This window comes from Prionailurus viverrinus, chromosome B3, assembly GCF_022837055.1.
Source record: "Prionailurus viverrinus isolate Anna chromosome B3, UM_Priviv_1.0, whole genome shotgun sequence".
In the NCBI taxonomy this organism is placed as follows: Eukaryota; Metazoa; Chordata; class Mammalia; order Carnivora; family Felidae; genus Prionailurus; species Prionailurus viverrinus.
The window spans coordinates 93,913,460-93,937,993 of record NC_062566.1 but is presented as its reverse complement, the minus strand read 5'-3'; the positions used below and the strand labels follow the sequence as shown (position 1 = coordinate 93,937,993).

The 24,534-nt window shown below is 34.8% G+C and overlaps 1 protein-coding gene across 3 annotated transcripts in view; it reads left to right on the top strand.

Annotated features, from left to right (window-relative positions):
• MAP4K5 (mitogen-activated protein kinase kinase kinase kinase 5) overlaps positions 1-24,534 on the top strand; it is a 113,581-nt gene that overhangs the window by 36,779 nt on the left and 52,268 nt on the right. For all 3 annotated transcript variants that reach the window (XM_047861725.1, XM_047861724.1, XM_047861723.1), the window contains exons 4-8: positions 13,963-14,053; positions 14,551-14,615; positions 18,929-18,984; positions 24,146-24,193; positions 24,279-24,321. In XM_047861725.1, coding sequence (XP_047717681.1) covers positions 13,963-14,053; positions 14,551-14,615; positions 18,929-18,984; positions 24,146-24,193; positions 24,279-24,321 — 303 coding nt within the window. The remainder of the gene's footprint in view (positions 1-13,962; positions 14,054-14,550; positions 14,616-18,928; positions 18,985-24,145; positions 24,194-24,278; positions 24,322-24,534) is intronic.

The following is a 24,534-nucleotide window of genomic DNA, read 5'->3' as shown; positions in this document are numbered from 1 at the left end:
AAGTGTGAGTTTTCCAACTTTGTCAAAATTATTTGTGGTCCCTTGAGATTCCATATGAATTTTAAGATGATTTTTTCCCATATCCCCCAAGAAAATGCTACTGGGATTTTGATACAGATTACATTGAATCTGTAGATTGCTTTGGGTATTTTATTGACCTCTTCACAGTAGTAAATTATCTTATTCCTGAACATGGGCTGTCTTTCTGTTTGTGTCATCTTTAATTTCTTTCAGCAATGTTTTGTAGTTTTCAGTGTACTTTACCTCCTAGGTCATGTTCATTCCTAAGTATGTTATTCTTTTTGATGCTATTGTGAATAGAATTGTTTTCTTAATTTCCTTTTCTGATTATTCATTATTAATGTATAGAAACACAACTGATTTTTTTGTGTTGAATTTGTATCTTACAGCTTTGCTGAATTTGTTTATTCTAAAAGTTTTTTGTGGAATCTTTAGAGTTTTCTACATATAAGATCATATCATGTGCAAACCAATAATTTTACTTCTTCCTTTCCAACTTGGATGCCTTTTAAATGATTTTTAGTGACACAATGTTTACAAAATAGGTTGTGAAACTGTAGAGTAGGAGTCCCAATTTGTGTATATGGTGGGAGAAACCTTAAATATTTTATAGGACTGGAAGAAGACATCAAAATGTGAATGGTAAATGTCTTTGGATAGTGAATTTATGGGTAAATTTTATTTTATTCTTTATATTTTTCCACATTGACTAGACTATTGTAAGATAACAATATTAATGTGATGCAATAATATGAAATAAAAGAGAAGTTTTATTTACTTTTAAAGTAATTTCCATTATTGATACCCATATAGAACTAGACATGTTTCTGATAGTTTCCTGTGAGTATTTATTAATAGAAGATTAAAGTAAGAAATATGAACAGTACTTTTAGTGGAAATACGAAAGATAGGAAAAGCATAAACCAATTGTTATTTGCTGAAATAACGATTGGTAAATCTTGTTTCACTTTTTGTGGAAATATTAAAATATGCTAAACTTAGTGAAAGTTCAATATGTAACATTAAAGAATATTTTGATGGTATTAGTCAAGGTGATAGCCCTCTCCAAAACATGGTCACATGAAGGAACAGAGTTTTAGGGGTTTAAGAGACAGAATAAGTTTGGGGCTCTGGAGATAGATTGCTAGGGTTCTAAACATTGTCCACCACTTAATAACTGCATAACTCCAGACAGCTTACTAGGAATTATAATAGTGGTTCTATTAAGGGAAGGAGGGTGGATGAAAATCACCTGTGGAACATTTAAAAAATAAACATTCCTACCTTCAAAAACTCCACCTTCAGAATATATCCAGACTTAATTTTCTCATCACTTTCTTTGCTGCCACTTTGATCTAAGCCACTTCAACTTTAGCATGAGTTATCTCAATGATCATTCTGCTTTAGGCCTTATGATATCAACACCCCCCCAACTTTTTCCCTCCCTACCCCCCTTAGGCTATATTGAATCTGTTCTCAACACAGCAACCAGAGCAATCCTTCTGAAGCCAAGATACTATACTCTATTGCTCAAAAATCTCAGAGGCCTGCATCTTGCTTGGATTAAAATCCAAGGTCCTTATGATAATGGCTGAAAAGGCTATTTTTGATCTGGCCTTCTAATCCTTCACTCATTTCATCTTCTACCACTGTTGTGGTTCACTTCAGAAACACTGGGCTTCTCTCTGTTTTCTAATGTGCCAGACACACTCCTGCTTTAAAACTTGTATATTTGCTGTTCCTTATGTCTAGAATACTATTCTCATAGGGATCTATTTGACCTACTTCTTCACTACATTCATCTATATCCTCAAATACTATATATATCTTATATATCCTATATATATATGGATATATATATACACACACTAAATGTATATATTGTAGCCTATAAATACTATATATATCCTATATACTCAAATACTATATATGTGTGTGTATATATATATCTACTCTATATTCTCAAATGCTATATATATTCTGTCTAGGATATATAATATGCCATATATATATATATATATATATATATGCTATGTATATATGTGCCATATGTGTGTGTGTGCGTGTATACACACACATATATCCTATATGGAATATATATAGTATATCCCAATACTATATATATTCCATATAGGATATATATATAGTATTTGAGGATATATATATTCTATATAGGATATCCTATATACAGGAGATATCTATATCTATATCTATATATATATATATCCTATACTATATCACAATACTATGTATATTCTATATAGGGTATGTATAGTATTTGAGGCTGTAGAGTATATATAGTATTTGAGTATATAGGATATTATATAGTATTATAGGATAGTATAAGATAGCATATAATATATATATATATATACATATATATATATACATATATATATATATATATATATATCTCCTATATCCTACTATTCTCACAGGGATCCATTTGACCTACTCCCTCACTATATTCATCTGTATTCCTCAAATATCACCCTACTAGAAAGGACTTTCCAACCATTCAGTCTATGTAAAATGCACTTAACTCCATTCTGTGTTCCTGAGGTTTGGTTAACTTTTCTTCTTAGCGCTTATCACTACTTGACACGTATTTATTTGTTTAACTTTCTGACACCCACCCAGAGAGCAAGTGTTTTGTCTGTTTTTGTTTGCTTTTTACTAATACATTCCTAGTGCCTAGCAGGGTCAGCACCCAATAAACGTTACATGCCTGCCTTATGTATAATGCTAGCATTACCTTTGTACCAAAACCAAAGGCAGTACAAAAAACAAAACAAAACAAAAACTACAGACCCGTGTCTCTCATAATCGTAGATGCAAAAACCCTCCACAAGATATTAGAAAATCAAATCTTAAGGACATTTTGAAGAGTGTATCTAGATACTTGCAAAAGCTTTAGTAGTAGCAGGTACATTCTTTGTATATTTGTTGGTCCAGGACTTTGACTTTCCTTTTCTTGAGTAGATGTTACAATAATAGTTTTTAAATTTACTAGGCATGTTTGGGGTACCTGGATGGCTCAGTCAGTTGAGTGTCCAACTTCGGCTCAGGTCATGATCTCAGAATGTAAGTTCAAGCCCCACGTCAGGCTCTGTGCTGACAGCTCAGAGCCTTGAGCCTGCTTCGGATTCTCTGTCTCCCTCTCTCTCTACCCCTCTCCTGCTCATGCTCTGTCTCTCTCTCTCTCTCTCTCTGTCAAAAATAAAAATAAACATTAAAAAAATTTTTTTTTAATTTACTAGGCATGTTTAGAGATTTTTGTCCATGCATAAAACAAAAAGAGTAGAGAATGAGATTTTCCTGGAGCAAATAACCAGGAATTAGATGATAGAAATGAGTAAGCAGATTAAGGAAAATAGATGTATTTGTGAGAAAGAAAGATTGCCTGATATGGAATTAACTGTCAGAAGAGGGTGAGACAGAAATTATATATATGCATGTTCATCACCCTCTTTCCTTCTCACCACCCAAAGGAGTGAAGAAAAGTAGTGCAAAAGAAATATATATGTATATATATTTCTATATACGCTTCTATATATATTCTATATATATTTCTATGTGTATATGTTTATATTTATGTAAATGTATTTAATATATTAATATATATTTAAAAATCAGATAATTATGTATACCAGCAGCCAAACGTTAAAGTTGTCTGACAGGTTTGCTCTTCTCCAAAACAAAGAATGAGGATGCATCATCTTGGAGTAGAATAGTTGTGTCAATATAAGTGGCTGTTGTTACAAACTTTATAAATCAGGTACTTATAACTCAGAAAATACTTATCCAAACAGCATTACTTAAAACAGTATTTCTGAAACTTGCCTGATGTTAGGAATCTCCTGAAGATTCTGATTCACGAAGTAGAGAGTGAGCCTAGGAATCTATAATTACTAGGTGATTTTATGATTAGTTAAGAATGGAAAAATAGTACTTTAAAACATCCAATTTGGGGGATGCCTGGGTGGCTTAGTCAGTTAAGCATTCAACTTCGGCTCAGGTCATGATCTCACAGTTTGTGAGTTTGAGCCCCGCATCGGGCTCACTGCTATCAGCACAGAGCCTGCTTCAGAGCCTCTGTCCACCACCACCCCGCCCCCACCCACTCTTGCATACTCTCTCTCCCTCTCTCAAAAATAAACATTTAAAACTTTTAAAAAAAATTAAAAAAATAAAATATCCAATTTCAAATTTTAATGGGATAAAACTAGTAAGTCTAATACATAGTCCTTATATAATGGTTTGATAATTCTAATAAAAAGTACATTTTAGCCGTCCTCCAGAGTTTGTTTTCATGTTACTTATAAAAAAGCAAAAACAATTGCTTTACTTACTCATTTTCAGAATTGATACATTAAAAGCTATAGAAAAAAATAATTAGATTTTACCTTTTAATTGCTCCATAGCCAATACCTTACCTAATCTTACTACTGCTAAAAAACACAAAACAGGATAGATTAAAAGTTTTCTAATCTTTTAAAATACACCAATCCAGTAGAAATAATAGTAACATACTTCTATGGTACTTAATATGTATGTTAGAAATATCAAGTTAATTCTCAAAATAATCCTCTGTGATTTTATTATATCCTCATTTATGGGTGAGGAAACAGATACAAAGAGCTTGAGTGTCTTGTAAGAAAGTAAAGAATAATCAAATTCTAAAAACCTAGAGAAATAGGCAGGAGGACACTGAGGCTGGCTTAAATCTTGAGGAAACTTTTTTGAACCAAATAAAATTGTGATTTGCCTTTTACATCCTTCACAGAGGGCAATAGGGATAGGAGACAAAGTCCAACACCCATCCTAGGTGAAGAATCACTACCCTGCAAAAACCTAGCACTCCCAAAGGCTTTTAGTATGGGTAAACTAGAAATAACCTTGCCCATTGCCCAACCAATGACTATCAAAAAAATATTGCCTGTCTTGAATTGGAGTCGCACTGTGTGTGGCTTTAAAAACCTTAGTTTTTCAGTTTGTCTCCTAGGGTAGCACACTCAGCCACCTAGCAGAAACAAGTGTAGTTTCTCAACTTTGACCCAAGCTTCAAAGAATTCCAATAGATAAAGTTCCAAGAAATAAGAGTTCAAAGTCAAAAATCACAGACGACACAAGGAATTAAGGTACCTTGAACAAGAGCCAGCAGAAACAACAACAGAACATGAAGACATCAGATTTTGGAATTATATACTCAATATATGATATGATTAGATAAATTAAAAAGTCATGAAAATATGAGTAAAAAGTAAACTGTTGGAAGGAGCAGATTTTTATTTTATTTTATTTTATTTTATTTTATTTTATTTTATTTTATTTTATTTTATTTATTACCCCCCACACCCCCATCAACCCTCAGTTTGTTCTCAGTTTTTAAGAGTTTCTTATAGTTTGCCTCCCTCCCTCTCTAACTTTTCTTTCCCTTCCCCTCCCCCATGGTCTTCTGTTAAGTTTCTCAGGATCCACTCAAGAGTAAAAACATATGGTATCTGTCTTTCTCTATATGACTTATTTCACTTAGCATAACACTCTCCAGTTCCATCCACGTTGCTACAAAAGGCCATATTTCATTCTCATTGCTACATAGTATTCCATTGTGTATATAAACCACAATTTCTTTATCCATTCATCAGTTGATGGACATTTAGGCTCTTTCCATAATTTGGCTATTGTTGAGAGTGCTGCTATAAACATTGGAGTATAAGTGCCCCTATGCATCAGCACTCCTGTATCCCTTGGGTAAATTCGTAGTGGTGCTATTGCTGGGCCATAGGGTAGATCTATTTTTAATTTTTTGAGAAACCTCCACACTGTTTTCCAGAGCGGCTGCACCAGTTTGCATTCCCACCAACAGTGCAAGAGGGTTCCTGTTCAGGAGCAGATTTTTAAAACAACCAAATTGATCTTCTAGAAATGAAAAATCATTACAAATTTAACATTCAACAGATGTAACAAGTTAGACATAGCTGAAGAGGCAATGAAGAAACTGTGCAAAATATAGCAAGCACAGAGAAGCAGACAAAAAATAAGAAAATGTAAAATACATGGAAGATAGAGTGAAAAGATTTAACTGAGATCTAATCAGAGTAGGGATACATTTGGGCAAAGGCAATGTTTGAAGCATTTATTGTGAAAAATTTTCCAGAACTGACAGGAAACACCAAATATTTAAGAATTCCAACCAGAAAAAAAAATTTTTTTTAAAGTGCACATTTGCATATGTCATGGTGAAACTGCAAAATACTGAAGACAGAAAATCTTTAAATCAACTAGAGAAGACATTATAGAAGAAGGACTATTAAGACTTAACAGTGACTTACCAAAACAATGAAGGTAGAAGACAGTGGATATCTTCAAAGAACTAAGAGGACTATAAACCTAGAATTGTACATCCAATGAAGATACCTTTTAATAATGAAGGCAGGATAAAGGCATTTTCATACAGAAGCTAACCATGTTTGTCACCAGTAGAACCTCACTAAAGGAAATTCTAAAAGATAAACATTAAGCAGAAGGAATGTGATACCAGATGGTAAGTCTGAGATGCAAAAAGTAAGAAGAGCAAAGAAAGTGATTAAATATGAGTAAATCTCAAAAAACTAAAGCATACCTATATACAAAAGGATAATGAAGATGATCTTTGTGAGAAAAGAACTAATATTCTGGCCAACAATAGAATGAGTTGGGAAGAAGTAATAGAGTTAAAGCATTCCAGTGTTATTGTATTGTTTGAAAGGGGGTAAAGATAGGAATTATATGTAGCCTTTACCAAGGAAAATATGCACATTAAAGTTTCTAGGGTAACTTCTGAAGAATAGAAATAGCTTCTTTTCCAAACTGTTAGTGGGCAGTGAGTGGGTGTGGGAGAAAAAAAACAAAACCAACCAACCAAACAAAAAACTCTAGCTTTTGAATATATTCCCTAGAAGTCAACAGTTATTCCTGGATTTAATCTCTTCCTTGCTCTGACTTATATAGTTTTTAGCTCATGCTGTGTTGACATTCTAATCATAGGCCACACCTCAATAGGGAGTCCACTCCTTAACAGAGTTGATTGTACTTCTTTTGCTGGAAAGAGGAGCATTACAGTAAATATATTTCCAGGGGCCTGGGAATTATCTGATCTCCCAGATATTCCCATTCCACTTGTCAGGCCCCCCCCCCCTTTTTTTTTAAACCTATTGCAGTTGCAAAGTCAGGTGAGGGTGTGATGTCATGATTCAGCAATTCCAAAGATGACTTTCTGATTTGGGCTGTTAGGATTTCATAATGGTGCTTTTTCTCTCTCTATGCCTTGGGCCAGATGTTCTAGAAATTAGCATTGTCCTTTTATTGCTGTGTTGCTAAAGGAACCATACTATAGCTCAACTCTAAGCCCTTTAAATTGCTGTAGATCAGCAGCTGCTCATGTAATTATAGATACTGGTTTAATTGATGACCTCAGTATTAAATCCATGATTTTCTACCATATTATTTGAGGGAGCATGCAGTGAATTTTATTGCTGCCTTTCATTTTGTCACAACCAGATTTTTAATACCTAATACCTTCCCTTCTTTCTTATTTTTTTAAGGGGGCATTATTAAAAGGGGGCTTTTAATCATTTCCCAAGTTCTATCTTTTAGGACCTGTTTGGTTGCAAGAAACCCTTAAAAGAATATTGAATCCAGGTATAATCCAGAGTACTCTTACACGAAGAGTGCAACCAGTTTATTCCTGTTTATTTCCAGAATGTGAATGCCTGTGCTTTTTATGTCAACCAGTGCGTCCTATGTAGTTCTAGTGTATTGCCTTCCAAGGCTTCTCTTCTTCCCTTATGTTTTTAGAAATGCCTTAAGTGTGGTGTTAACAGAAGTCCAATCTGATCCTAATCTTAATGGACTGATTATAGCAGAAGTAGCTGGTAGCTGAATAAACACTGACATTGGCTAATTGTATTCAAAACTAAGAAGCTGAAAGCAAAAATCAACCACCTAAGTGACCCCAGGTATTAAGGCTACATTTTTTTTTTATAGAGTAGTCTGTTGGGGGGAATGGGCTGCTCAATCCACTTAAAAACTGTAGTTTAGGGGTACCTGGGTGGCTCAGTCAGTTAAGCGTTCAACTCTTGATTTTTGGCTCGGGTCATGATCTTGCAGTTTGTGAGTTCGAGCCTCAAGTCGGGCTCTGCACTGTCAGTGTAGAACCTGCTTGGGATTCTCTCTTACCACCCCCTCGCTGCCCCTCCCCCCCTCAAAATAAGTAAATAAACTTTAAAAACAAAACTTAAAAAAAATGGTAGTTTAGGGTTGTAGTATGATGATAGACAGGAGGTGGCTTAGGAACAAGGGACAGCAGTAGAGTTTCTCCCTCTTTAAAACTTGGGTTTTAGGACATTGCAGTGCTTGTTGCCCTTATTACCAAATCTATCTTTGAATATTAGCCTTGCAACACTGGTAGAGGTTGCAATCACTGCACTGGTGGTCACTGAACATTCTAACTGGGAACCCTAATGCAACACTTAAAAAAATTAAAAATGCAAATCCCAGTGTCAGTACCATCTAGAACCAGAATGAAATAACCAATACCTGCACTGTCCATTTCTTCTTTATAGCTACCTTCCAGGGTTCAGGCCAATCTTAAGAGTACTAAGAAACAGGACTCATTCCAGTGTCAACCATCCCAGACACACAGCTTCCATCCTTCTCTCGTTGGATCACTTTTTTGGCTAAAGACGGCCACTCTTTTCCTAGGAGTATCAGGCTGAGTTCCTTAAGACAGCCAGCCAGCCAGACATAATCACCCACCCTTAAAAGAGTCTGAGGTTATAACTTTCTGGTCTCGGTGATCAGCTATCTGATCCAGCTGTCTCTGCCTGTGCTTTGGCACACATTCAAGCTCTAGTGGATCTTTCCCTTCCTATATAAAGATGTACTCATAAGCCAGGTTTTCAGTACATCTCTAGTAACCTTAGCCACCGTCATTCATAGACTCTCATATTCCACTTTTAATGTGATTCTGCTGATTACCAATGACTTAGTCTCCATGGTTCAAATTTTACAGAGACCAAATATAATTAGCTCATCTCATTTCTTTTAGGTCAGCTGTCCACCTCTGTGCCTTCAGCAGGTAGAAGATCACATGACACAAATTGTAGTTCTTGATGCATAGAGGTCAGTTTTCTTAGGAGGGCTATGGAGAGGCTGCCAGAGGTTAGTCCCTTAGAAAATAAGTGTCATTAGCACAAATAGAAAGTCCAAAGAGAAAATTGATTTTTAAAAGAAGATACTGGTATCTTGGGACATATTAAATTCAGGGGGCTAGCAAGACCTCCAGAAGGAAATAACAGGTACTTAGTCAAAACTGCAGACATGGGGCTCTGTATTTCTCAGCTAGTCTCATCTTCACATTGCCTAAGTATGAAGAATAAAACTTCTCTTTTTTGAGAAAATAAACTCCTCAAAACCCATTTATACATGAACAACAGGGCTGGAACCTCTAGGCCTGAAGCGTCTGAATCCAGTGGATCTTATGGTATATTTCAAGGAAAGGAAACAGTAGTCTGGCATCACCCAATTAGAAGAATAAAATAAACCCCAATTGAGATCATTTTGAAGAAGCTGATATAAGCCATCAAAGAATAGCTACTTCTGTAATAAATAACTACATTTAGCTTATCTGCCTTTCAGGATAGACTGCAGAAATATTATCTTTATGTAAGTCTGTTCCATGGTACAGTTTCAATTCAAAGAAGATTCTAACCCCTTTGGATTAAATCTTAAGACAATGGTGAATCAGATATATGAAGAATATATTCAAAAATAGAGTTTATTCACTAAATATATCAAAGAAGCCGCAGTCCTCAAACATCTGAGTTATTAATGACCTATTCTTGTGAACTCTAGTTTCCATCTACAACTGTAAAAAACTGTTGCTTAGCCTCACCAAGGCCCCACCTTTTTTGGCGGAAAGCTCACATAGCTTCTGCTGAGACCACAGTTGTGGGGTGGACCTCACCTAAATTTCCCCAGGAAATAGTGGTTTATTATTAGTATTAGTTCAGCCATATTATTGGCTTTTATAAGTCAGTTTAAGTATTTAGACACCATTAAGAAGTTAGGCATCATACCGGGTGTTATATATAGGGGATGAATCACTGAGTATAGTACTATATGCTAACTAGGATGTAAATTAAAAATAATTAAAATTTAAAAAATAAAAGGACTTCACTGGAAAAACACAATTTTTTTTAATGTTTATCATTTTTGAGAGAGAATGGGAAAGACAGCAAACCGGGAAGGGGCAGAGAGAGAGGGAGACACAGAATCAGAAGCAGGCTCCAGGCTCTGAGCTGTCAGCACAGAGCCTGATGCGGGGCTCAAACTCACAGACCGCGAGATCATGACCTGAGCTATATATAACCCAACTGACTGAGCCACCCAGGCGCCCCTGGAAAAAAAAAAAAAAAACTTTATATTATCTGTGGCTCTGCTCCCTTCCAGGGGCACAGGCAGTGGAAATTGCCCATATGCAATTTTGTGTGTTCTGAAAAATGGTACAAATATGGTTTAAAATGATCATAAGAGGGGCACCTAGGCCCCTGGGTGGCTCCGTTGAGCGTCCGACTTCAGCTCAGGTCGTGGTCTCGCAGTTCATGAGTTCAAGCCCTACATCGGGCTCGCTGCTGTCAGCACAGAGCCTGCTTCAATCCTCTGTCACCCTCTCTCTCTCTGTCCAGCACCCATTTGCACTCTCAAAAATAATAAAGAAAGAAAAACATTTAAAAATAAAAAAATAAAATAAATAAAATCATAAGCATGTTTAGGCTACTGAGATGAAACATATTCTGTTTAAAATTTTATAAAAAAAAAAAAAAAGAAGTTAGGCATCATTTGTGAAGTTACTCCTGTGAGAAAATCTGTTCTAAATTCCAGACTTAACTGAAGCATTTTCAGCACAGTTCACATATGACTTCTGTGCACATTTAAAAGTGAGTAGACTGAGGGGCGCCTGGGTGGCTCAGTTAAGCGCCCAACTTCGGCTCAGGTCATGATCTCACAGTTTGTGAGTTCGAGCCCTGCATCAGCGTCTGTGCTGATAGCTCGGAGCCTGGAGCCTACTTCAGATTCTGTGTTTCCCTTTCTCTCTCTGCTCCTAGCCTGCTCATACTCTCTCTCTCTCTCTCTCTCAAAAATAAACATAAAAAAAAAAACAAAAACAAAAACAAAAAAAAAACGAGTAGACTGAAATCCAAAGAGTAGTATATATTAACAAAGTTAGGTGATTCTTTACTCTTCTTTCGTGTGTAATTCAGAGCTTCCTAATAAAGTGAAGGATAAACTAGAATCTAGCCTGCTTGTTGGAGATTAACATGTGTAAAGAATGTTTTAATGCTGTAATGGAAAAGGCACAAGTAGAGGAGTGAGATACAAGGAGAAACAATATTCTAGTGCCCAGGAGCAGACAAAGACAGTCTGTGCACCTTGGTGAGCAGGCTTTTTACTGTCATTTGCAGGATTTACTCCCTACTTCTACATAAATTGATAATGGGAAACACAGATCATCTTCTGTTTTAGATTATCTCCATTAAGCCCCTTCTACTGGCACATGATTATGAAATAGGGTGTTTTATTTTTGTTTTTGTTTTAGAGTGAAATCTTGCCTTTTACAACAACATGGATGGATCTAGAGGGTACAATGCTAAGTGAAATAAGTCAGAGAAAGACAAATACCATATAATTTCACTCATATCTGGAATTTAAGAAATAAATGAACAAAGAAACAAAAAAAAACAGACTTAACTATAGAGACAAACTGATGGTTACCGGAGGGGAGGTGGGTGACATAGGTGAAAGGGATTAAGAGCACAGTTATCATGATGAGCAGTGAGTAATGTATAGAATTGTTGAATCACTATATTGTATACCTGTGTATAGAATTGTTCAATCACTGTGTTGTATACCTGAAACTAACATAATGCTGTATGTTAACTATAATTAAGATAAAAACTTGAAAAAAAGAGACTACTATACAAAATGAAGTTTGATGGTATGGTGACAATGCCATTTTAGGTGGTGTTCCCATAATAATTACGAAATTCCCATATCTAACCTGTATTTCATTTTTTTAGTTTTTTTTTTTAATGTTTATTATTTTGAGAGACAGAGCGAGTGAGAGAGAGAGACCACTAGCCGGGAAGGGGCAGAGAGAGAGGGAGACAGAATATGAAACAGGCTCCAGGCCCTGAGCTCTTAGCACAGAGCCGGATGTGGGGCTTGAACTCACTGAGAGATCATGACCTGAGCCAAACTCAGATGCTTAACCAACTGAGCCACCGAGTCATTCCTAACAAGTATTTCATTTTGTTAACTTTTCCTGTAGAACTCAAACAAGTTTGTGATAAATTGGCAAACATGAATAAATTGGTGATAAATTTGTGATAAACGTGATAAATTGGCAAACAAGTTTGTGATAAATTGGCAAATATGAATAAGAAGAAAGCAAAATTACTTTTTTTTAATGTTTATTTTTTAGAGAGCTCGTGAGCAGGGGAGGGGTGAGAGTGGGGGACAGAGAATCCAAAGTGGGCTCTGTGCTGACAGCAGACAGCCGATGTGGGGCTCAAACTCACCAACTGCGAGATCATGACCTGAGCTGAAGTCAAGACGCTTAACCAATTGAACCACCCAGGTGCCCCTACTTTTTTTTTTTCTTTTTAATTTAAATTTTAGCTAACATGCAATGCAGTATTGGTTTCAGGAGTAGAATTCACTGATTCACCACTTCCATACAACACCCAGTGCTCGTCACAAGTGCTTTCCTTAATACCCATCACGCATCTAGCCCATCTCCCACCCACCTCCCTCCATCAACCTTTAGTTCTCTATTGTTGAGAGTCTCTTGTGGTTTGTTTCCCTCTCCTCTCCCTCCCCCTTAACTCCCCATATGTACATCTTGTTTCTTAAACAAGGAACCCCCCATTTTGTTTCTTAAATTCTGCGTGTCAGTGAAGTAAAAAAAAATACAGGCTCGAAGGGGTACATTCACCCCAATGTTTATAGCAGCATTATCAGCAATAGCAAAACTATGGAAAGAACCCAGCTGATGAATGGATAAAGAAAATGTGGTATATACACAATGGAATATTACTTAACCATCAAAAAGAATGAAATCTTGGGCACCTGGGTGGCTCAGTTGTTAAGTGTCCGACTCTTGATTTTGGCTCAAGTCATGATCTCATGGTTCTTGGGATCAAGCCCTGTGTTGGACTCTGTGCTGACAGCACAGAACCTGCTTGGGATTCTCTCTCTCTCTCTCTCTCTCTCTCTCTCTGACCCTACCCTGCTCGCATGCTCTCTCTTTCTCTCTCTCTCAAAATAAATAAACACTAAAAACAAAAGACAACAACAAAAAAAGAATGAAATCTTGCCATTTCGTGGCATAAACTAGAAAATATGGTAAGTGATAAGTCAAGCAGAGCAAAATTACTTTTAATTTTACCGCCTGGACATAAACATTGTGTAAGTTTTTTAAGATATTTCTTTCTTTATACATATGTATTTATATAACATATATAAAATATCCCTTTTTTAACATAGCATGAACATATTTTCATATCAAAACATGTTTTAACTGCATTATATGTATAACTGTGCCATAAATTATTTACTCATTCTTCCATTAAGTCACATTGTAGAGAACATTTATCTCTGTGCACATCTCCTTCAGAAAAAAAATTTTTTAAGTGAAATTATGAGTTTGAAGATTTTGTGTATTTTTAAGGCTTCTGCTTTTTTAGAAAGAATGTAGCAGTTTATATTCCCAGTTTATATTCCCTTATATTGAATATCTAATTCCTCATCTCTAACATTTACTGTAAAGTTTTCTTTTTTCCCATATATGACTCAAAACGTAACTTTGTTACTAAGCTTTATCATTTTGTATTTCAGGAGATGATTTTTCTTTGATTCAACAAGAAATATTTATGGTTAAAGAATGTAAACATTGCAACATTGTTGCCTACTTTGGGAGCTATCTCAGGTAAAAAAAAACAACAACAACAACATCTGCTCTCCTTGAATTTTGTATTTCTTTACTACCACTCTCCCTGCCTTTCATGTAAATGCTATTATACGTATAAAATTTTAAAGTTATATTGTCTGAAGTTCTAAAATTTCTCAGGTTTTCTTGTAGTCTCCCCTGTTATATTAATAATGACATCTCCATTTATGCATTTATACCTTATCTGACAATAAATATTATGAATGATTACAAGTGTTTTATCGCATAAAACTTATTCTAAACCATTTAAGATGGGAGCAAAACTGAAGTTACTCTGCTCTTCTGAATCTGGAAGAGAGACTGCCAGGGCAGTTTCCTGTTCCACCCTGTAATCCATTCTAAACCTTGGTGTGCTGAAGAGTGAAAGCCTTCAGGGTATTTCTTTCTTTCTTTTTTTTTTTTTTAATATAATTTATTGTAAGGGTATTTCAGTGATTGAGAATTACTAGCTAATATAATTTTCTTTCTCTTATTAGTCGAGAAAAACTGTGGATTTGTATGGAATACTGTGGTGGCGGATCACTTCAAGATATTTACCATGGTACTGTTCATTTGACTTTACATTTTTATTTATTTATTTTTTTTTAATTTTTTTTTCAACGTTTATTTATTTTTGGGACAGAGAGAGACAGAGCATGAACGGGCGAGGGGCAGAGAGAGAGGGAGACACAGAATCGGAAACAGGCTCCAGGCTCTGAGCCATCAGCCCAGAGCCCGACGCGGGGCTCGAACTCACGGACCGCGAGATCGTGACCTGGCTGATGTCGGACGCTTAACCGACTGCGCCACCCAGGCGCCCCTTGACTTTACATTTTAAAAACTAACTTTGAGTTTAATGATTGTTGTTTTACATTTCTAGTTAACCAGGGATGTTGATGGGTACATACACCGTTTTTACATTGTTCTGTTCTGCTCCTGCAGTATTGCATAAAAGAAATCTAAACTTTATTTATTTATTTTGGTTTTTTAGTAAATTTTCTGAAACCTGATCTGAGAAATCCAGAAGTTCTTATACAGTCCAAATTTTGCTTTTTAGATGTAGTATCTAGGAAATCTTATGTGTGTCTAGGGAAGTATTTTATCTGTATTTGAAACTGCCTCAATTTTTGTAAATAAGAATTGAATTACAAAGGTTAACTCTCACATAAAAGAAATTGTATATCTATCTTAGAAATCACTTAACCTAACTAAGGAAACAACTAGGTTTAGTTGTTGATGTATTTTTGTATTAAAATGTATAATTTTCAGGGCACCTGGGTGGCTTAGCTGGTTAAATGTCTAACCTCGGCTCAGGTCATGATCTCATGGTTCATGAGTTCGAGCCCTGCTTAGGGCTCTGTGCTGACAGCTCAGAACCTGGAGCCTGCTTTGGATTCTGTGTCTCCCTCTCTGTGGCCCTCCCCCACTTGTGCGTGTGCGTGCTCTCTCTCTCTCTCAGAAATAATAAAAGAATAAACTTTTTAAAAATATTGAAAAAATATATTTTCAAAAGCTTGAAGTATTTTATTGAACATTCTGTTAATTTAGGCAGTTTTCTGAGTTGAATTAGATATTATCCATAACCATTTAGAAATAGTCTTTGTTTTGGCTCTACAATTTAGCTTCCAATTTGTTTTGTTTTTGACAGTTTCCTGATGTTTTAGTTAATGAGACTAAACACAGATCCTTATAAAACAATTTCTATTTTCTTTATTTAACTAAATATGGAATAGTAAAACTCCCATTGCAACTTTGTACTGTATAGTTTATTAAGAATTATCTGAAATATTTTCAAACATTTCTATGCTAAAAGCTTTATATGACAGCCTTATCAAATTTCAGTCATCCAGTTAACAAATACCACCATAGTAGATGTAAAAATAAGTGCTCTTCAGGTGTAAATAATATTTAAATAATTTAAATAATTTCAGGTGTAAATAATATTTAAATAATTTGTAGCTTATAGAGCTCAGATTGTTAAAATATCAGTCAATTGGGGTGACTCAGTGGGTTGAGTGTCCACCCCTTGATTTTGGCTCAGATCATGATCTTACAGTTGTGAGATTGGGTCCCGCACTGGGCTCTGTACTGAGTGTGGAGCCTGCTTAAGATTCTCTCTCCCTCTCCTTCTGCCCCTCCTGCTTTCTAAATAAAAAAAAAATAATAATAATAATTAAAAAATTAGTAGAGCAATGGTTAAATAAACTATGTTGCACCTACAATATGGAATACTGTAAAGCATTTAAAAAGATAAAGTAGAGGGGCGCCTGGGTGGCGCAGTTGGTTAAGCATCCGACTTCAGCCAGGTCACGATCTTGCGGTCCGGGAGTTCGAGCCCCGCGTCAGGCTCTGGGCTGATGGCTCAGAGCCTGGAGCCTGTTTCCGATTCTGTGTCTCCCTCTCTCTCTGCCCCTCCCCCGTCCGTGCTCTGTCTCTCTCTGTCCCAAAAATAAATAAACGTTGAAAAAAAAAAATTTAAAAAGATAAAGTAGCTCCGTTTATATCCACTAGCTGTATCTCCCCAAGGCCTCTTTTTAAATGGAAAAACTAGATCATGAAAAAATATAGCATAACTGATAACACTTAGACATTTAAAAATGTAATTTTTTATATTCACATTACATATGAATGTTAATGCACAACAAAATGAAAAGATGTGTCCCAAATTGGTAAGTCATTACTTCTAGGGGAGAAATGGGACTCCTAAGTAAAATTTTGAATTATAATGAAAATGTACTGATGTATTATTTAATTATAAATTAATAAATATAATAATTACCTAATTCTGTCACAACAAATAACCCATGACCAAAAAAAATAGTCGTGATTGATGTCTAAAGTCTGGATACTTTTTATTTAAAATAATTTTTAGCACCACATACATACTACAATTATATAAAATATTACAGAGTTTTTAAAACAACAAATCCATTATTTTACACACTAGTCATTTTCTTATGTATTATATCATGTTAGAATTATTGTTCTCTTATTTTACCACGTGTCTGATTTAAAACAATTATTGGTACGGGCACCTGGGTGGCTCAGTTGGTTGAGCATCCGACTTCGGCTCAGGTCATGATCTCGCAGTTTATGGGTTCGAGCCCCACCTCGGGCTCTGGGCTGACAGCTCAGAGCCTAGAGCCTGCTTCAGATTCTGCGTCTCCTTCTCTCTCTGCCCCTCCCCCACCTGTGCTCTGTCTCCCTCTGTCTCTCAAAAATAAATAAATGAAAAAAAAAAGAATTATTGGTAGAGAACAACTCTGTGCCACTCAATTTAAAATTCTTTTCTGTGATTTTAGGAAGAATTATCATTTATATGAAAAGTTTTTATATAATGATTATCATTTTTATTCACACTGACAGAACAAGAACTCAAGAATATGAATAAATAAACCTATATAGCTGCCATTGTTTTTACTACTTCCCCTTTTAAACTTAATGAATAATTTAAGACATTAATCTTCTTGATATTTCTACTTTTCATTACTAAACCTGATATTTTTGGGGCGCCTGGGTGGCGCAGTCGGTTAAGCGTCCAACTTCAACCAGGTCATGATCTCGCGGTCCGTGAGTTCGAGCCCCGTGTCAGGCTCTGGGCTGATGGCTCAGAGCCTGGAGCCTGTTTCCGATTCTGTGTCTCCCTCTCTCTCTGCCCCTCGCCTGTTCATGCTCTGTCTCTCTCTGTCCCAAAAATAAATAAATGTTGAAAAAAAAAATAAACCTGATATTTTTTTAGTTAAATTGAATCTAAGAAGTGTCCATCCCTGTATATCGTATACTAGATAGCAGTAGAAATCAAGAACATATATACTTAAAATAAACTGTTAATAAGATGATGCCTTCCCTTCTTTTATTACTATTCCATCAAGTTACTAGGAATCAAAATTTTATGTTCCTGAGTAGATGTAGAGAGCCAGTGATTAAAATAATACAGTAAAATATCTCTCTTGAGGAGTGATTATGTGTAAGTACCTGATTTGGTTTCACTGTCAGCAAACACCAGATTTCAGATATTCTCTCATGGTATTGGAAGGCATAATTCTGAAGTGTTTGGTTAGGTACTTACAGAAAGATCTTATATTTTGTAATAGAGATCTGGTTGTCAGAAGTAACCTGGTTGCTTTTTAAATTCTTAGATAAGGTACTGGATCAAGCCTTCCTGTTTGAAAAATATAGGAAAGGATTATACTAAAGTAATATCTTGATCTTTATGTATATGATTCCTCTTGGTATATTTCAACAATTGATCTCTTATGGTTCTCCACTCTATATAACAATAATTAATTACATATGTTTATTTCTTTTCTTGGTTTTATTTTAGAGAAAATTTTCAGGATTAAGATCATGTCTGTTGTTTTCTATAGTCTGTCCTATGGTGCCTACTACTGCACTTTGCAAGTAATGAATGCTTATATATTCACAGACCAAAGTTGTTATGGAGTAAATCTTCTGTTTTTAAAGTACATTTTAAGGTTCTCAACTTTCCTTTTGTTTTGTTTCCTGATTATAAGAATAATGTGTGTTCATGGTGAGAAGCCATCCAATTATATACATAGAAGTTTTGTTAATACTTTGTCATTTTTTTAAAGATTACTTGTTTATTTTTGAGGGAGACAAAGACAGCATCAGTGGGGGAAAGGACAGAGAGAAAGGGAGATGGGAGATAGAATCCCAAGCAGGCTCTGCGCTGTCAGCACAGAGCCCAACATGGGGCTTGATCCTACAAACACTGAGATCATGAGCTGAAAATCAAGAGTCGAACAGTGAACCAAGTGAGCCACCCAGGCGCCCCAATAGTTTGTCATTTTTAAGATGGACTGTTTGTAATGTGTTATTGACATGTGTAACTATGTGATCTCTCTTTTTTCCTAGTTACTGGGCCATTATCAGAATTGCAGATAGCCTATGTATGCAGAGAAACTTTACAGGTACTACATTTGCTTATGTGGATAGAAAGGCAGTTCTAGTTTCACAGTTGAAAACTGCAAAATGATAATCCCAAAAGAAAGGAAAAGAGAAAATAGGCTCCTCTTTTAGAAGATCAGCAAGTAGTAATTTTGTTCATATCTTTTAAGGCATATTAAATTAGGAATTAATTCGTGATTACATTTTTTATTTTGGTAATTTATAACTCAAATTGTTAATTGATGCTTCTATCCCTACATTTCCTAGATTGTGTAATTTGTTTAGAAATGAATTTGGTGTTCTATATGTTTTTCTTCTGTATTTTAGAAACTGGGAGATTGACTTGATTTAAGAGAAAACTAGTCATTTCTAAGTATTGCTTTCCTCATGCTTTAGAAGGCGTAGCATACCGTGTCAAATCTGAATGTTAAATATATGAAACATATGAAAGTAAATTTTGCCAGTATATGTATGTATATATGAAATATATGAAAGTAAATTTGTCCAATATATATATATGTATATTTCTGTAGTATTCCCATAACATGGAAATGTACTTTTTTGTGTTCACATAAAATACAAAACTAATCAGACACTCATAGCAGAGAATTACTGACAGATTGTTTTTCTTTGTGTTTTAATTTCCGAAGTTCATTGCTTTTTTTAAGTAACATATAGTGGAATATTATTCAATCATAAAAAGGAAGGAAATCCTGTCATTTGTGACAACATATTTGAAGCTGGAGGACATTATACTAAGTAAAATAAGCCAGGGACATAAAGACAAAATACTGCATGAGTCACTTATATGTAGAATCTAAAACAGTTGAACTCGTAGATGCAGAGAGTGGAATGATGGTTACCAGAGTTTGGGGCCCGGGGGTAGAAATGAGGAGATGTTGGTCAGAGTATAAAATTACAGTCATATAGATTGACTGATTATTAATGTATAGCATGATAACTACAGTTAATGCTGTATTGAATATTGGAAATATGTTAAGAGAGTAAATTTCAGGTGCTCTTAGAAAAAAAACATAGTAACTATGAAGAGATGATATGTTAACTAGCTTGATTCAGATAATCATTTCACTATGTATATGTGTATCAAATCATGTTGTACACCTTAATATATAAAATTTTTATTAAATAAAGTTTTTTAAAAAAATAAAAAGGGCAGAGATTGTCAGAATGGAAAAAAGTAAAACCCCACTAGATGCTGCCTGTAAGAAATGTGCTTTTATAAAAACACAAATAGGTCAGAAGTAAAAGAAAAGAAAAACATACGTCATACTATTGAAAAGAAAGCTGAAGTGGCCATATTAATATCAGACAAAGTAGACTTCAGAGCAAAGACTATTACCTCTTTAAGGCCACTTCATAAAAAGCATAACAACCCTAAATGTTTAAGCCACTGATAACACAGCTTCAAAATAAATGAGCAAAAACTGATAGAATTTCCAGGAAAATAGACAAATCCACAGTTATAGTCACCTATACCCCTCTCACAATAATTTTGAAGAGCAAATAGGCAGAAAATCAGTAAGGATGCAGAAGACTTGAACAGTACAACCAAACAGTTTGACCTAACTGACATTTTAGTCTGACCAGTAGTGTGATACATATGCTTTTCAAGTGGGCATAGAGCATTTATAAGATAGACCATATTTGGGGTGATAAAATATGTTTCAATACATTGTATAGGATTTAAGTCATACAAAGTGTATTCTCTGACCACACTGCAATTAAATTAAAAGTCAACAGAAATATTTCTGGAATATCTCCAAATATGTGGAAACTAAAGCACTAAACTAAGTTAAGTAACCCATGAGTCAAAGAAGAAATCAGAAGAGAAACTAAAAAGTATTTTGAACCAAATGAAATGAAAACAACACATCAAAATTTTGGGGTGTTACTAAGGCAATACTTAGAAGGAAGTTTATAGCACTGAACATCTCTATTAGAAGGAAAAAAAGGTCTGAAATCAGTATCTTCAGCTTCCATCTTAAGAAATTTTTTAAAAATGAGCAAATTAAATCCAAAGTAGGCAGAGGAAGGAAATAATAAAGATCAGAGTGGAAATCAATGAAATAGCAGAAAAATGAGAAAATCAATAAAACCAAAATCTGACCCTTTGAGAAGATCACTAAAATTGATAAACCTCTAAGAGAAAACACAGTTACCAGTGTTAGGACTGAATATAAAGATACTACAAGAGAATCTATAAATTTTGAAAGAAAAGGATATTCAGTTCCCAGAGAACATTATGAATAGCTTTCTGTCAATAAGGCCTACAACTTGGAAAATATGAACAACTTCCTTGAGAGAAATCAACTGAACAATTCTGTATAAATTCCCACAAAGAAAACTCCAAGTCAGATAATGTGGATGGATAAATTCTACCAAACATTTAAGGAAGAAATAATGCCAGTTCTACACAAACTTTTCTAGAAAATTGAAGAGGAAAGGGTGCCTGGGTGGCTCAGTTGGTTGAGTGTCCGACTTCAGCTCAGGTCATGATCTCATGGTTTGTGGGTTCGAGCCCCATGTCGGTATCTTTGCTGGCAGTTCAGAGCCTGGAGCCTGCTTCAGATTCTGTGTCTCCCTCTCTCTCTGCACACCCCCCCTCACTTGTGCTCTGCCTCTCAAAAATGAATAAATGTTAAAAAAATTTTAAAGAAAAGAAATTTGAAGAGTAGAGAATACCTCCCAAATCATTTTATGGGCCACCATTGCTCCAAAATAAAACCAGATAATACTGCAAGAGAACAAAACTACAGACTAATAATATCCTTCATAAACACAGATGCAAAACTTTAAAAGGAAAATAAAAGATTAGCAAAGGTAATCCAACAATATATTTTAAAAGATAACACATCATGAAGTGAGGTTTATCCTAAAGTGCAACTATGATTTAGCATTCAAAAATCACTTCAAGTAATTAACCATAGTAGCAAACAGAATGAGAAAACCACATGGTCATCTTAAATAGACACGGAAAAAACATTTGGCAAAATCCAGCATTTGTTCCTGATAAAGATTCTGAGCATACTAGGAACAGAAAGGAACTTGTTCAACCTGATAAAGAACACCTATGAGAAACCTACAACTAAATCATACTTAATGGTAAAGGACTAGATGCTTTCCCACCAAGATCAAACAGTGCAAAGATGCCTGCTCTCCTTCTTTTCAACATTGTATTAGAGGTTTCAGTTAGTGTAGTAAGACAAAAATGAAATAAAAGACATCCAGATTAGAAAGTAAGAAGTAAAACTGTCTTTATTCACAGACCACACAATCACGTGTGTAAAAAATGGAACAGAATCTACAAAGTAGCTTCTAGAACTAATAAGTGAGGCTAGAAAGCTTGCAGGATTCAAGATCCATGTACAAGATCAATTGGATTTCTATACACTGACTACATTCAGAACTTTAAAAAATAATACCAACATTAACAAAAATATGACATTCTTAAGGGAATGTATGTGACAAAAGATACATAAACCCCTGCATACTAAAAACTGAAACTGCTAAGAAAAATTAAGACCTAAGTAAATGGAGAACTATAACATATTCATGGATGTGGAGACTCACAGTAGTTAAGATGTCAGTTCTCCCCAGGTTGACCCATAGATTCAGTGCAGTCCTGAGGCTCTTGGCTATCTTAGTCAGTTGAGCGTCTGACTCTTGATTTCCACTCAGGTCATGATCCCAGGGATTGTGGGATCAAGCCCTGTGTCGGGCTCCACACTGAGCATGGAACCTTATTAAGATTCTCTCTTTCTCCTACTGTCCCTCTCCCCTGCTCATGTTCTCTCTCCCTAAAATAAAAATTAAAAATTAAAAAAAAGACTTATGAAACTATAGCAATCAAAACATAATGGTATAGGTATAAGAGTAAATAAGTACCTCAATGGAACAGAAGGACCAGAAGTAAATTCTATATGGATGGCTGATTTTTAACAAAATTGAAAAGACAAATCTGTGAAAAAAGTATAGACTTTTCAATAAATAGTATTGGAATAATTGGACATCCCTATGCCAACAAATTAACCTTAAGTCATACTTCATATCATATGTAAAAACCCAAAAGTAATCACAGACCTAAATATAAACCCTAGAACTAGAATTTCTAGAAGGAAACAGAAGAGAATTTTGCAGTCTTGAATTAAGCAAAGCACTTTTGGACATAACACAAAAGTTTGAATGAAAAACTTGGTAAATTAGACTTTATCAAGATGAAAAACTTCCATTTTTCTAGAGACACTTAAGAGACTAGAAGAAGGTACTTGCAAAGTATATATCTGATCAAGAACTTGTATCCAGAGTCCATAAAGAACTCTCAAAATTCAGTAATAAAAAAAAATAAGAGCCTAATAAACAAATGGACAAAATATTTGAACAGACACTTCACCAAAGAATGGCCAAAATTAAAGACTGACCTTAAGAAGATTGATGAGAATATGGATTAACTGGAACTCTCATACACTACTGGTTTCAATATAAAATGGTACAGCTGCTTTGGAAAACAGTTTGGCAGTTGCCTAAAAGTTTAAATTTATTAGCACCATACAATTCAGCCATTACACTCCTAGGCACCTGGAAGGAAAAAGTCATACTAGTACTTTCATATGAACCTTAAGAGCAACTTTATTTATAATAGCCGAATGCTTTAAACAACCCAACCATCCAAATGTCTATCAACAGATGGGTGTGTAAACAAATTCTTGTATATCTGTACAATGGAAATAATAAAAATGAACTATTGATACACACATTAACAAGGAATCTCAAATTAATTATTGTGAATGAAAGAGACCAGACAAAAAAAGAATATACTGTGAAATTCAGTTTATGTAAAAGTCTGGAAAATTTAAATCTGTAGTAATAGAAGGTAGGTCAGTATTTGTGTGTAGGAGGGACTTTGGAGTGATGGATATGTTCCTTATCTTGATTGTGGTGGTGGTGGTGTTGTAAAATATTTCTGATTTTTACTAGAAAATGAATTCGAAATCTTAAAATACAGTAAAAAGAAACTGATTAGTAAAAAGAAAGTCTTCTAGATTTTTCCACCGCCTCTGAAGAAGACATTTAGTTTTTCTTATTCAGTGAGAATTTAAATAGAAAATATAGACATTAAGTTTGCAGCTTTGCTAATGCATACTTTTTTTTTTTTTTAAACTTCAGGGTCTTGCCTATTTGCATACTAAAGGCAAAATGCATAGAGATATCAAAGTAAGTTCATTTAATATACTTAAATAGATAATTTTTGAAGGAGTTTTGTGATACTAATTTAATAGTATTTGTATTTTTGTTTTAGGGTGCAAATATTTTATTGACAGATCATGGTGATGTAAAATTAGGTATGTTATTTCAAGTCTCTCACATTTTTCCTAAAAATTTTAATAAAATTTTAAATGAGAATTAACATTATACAAGTTTAATATTCATATCAAGAACCACAATAATGTTCAAGTTTTGATCCAGTAATTTTACTCCTGAGACTCTGTTTAAAGGAACTTAATCCTAAAGGTAAAAAAAAATCTATATTCATAGGAGTATTGATTATACACCGT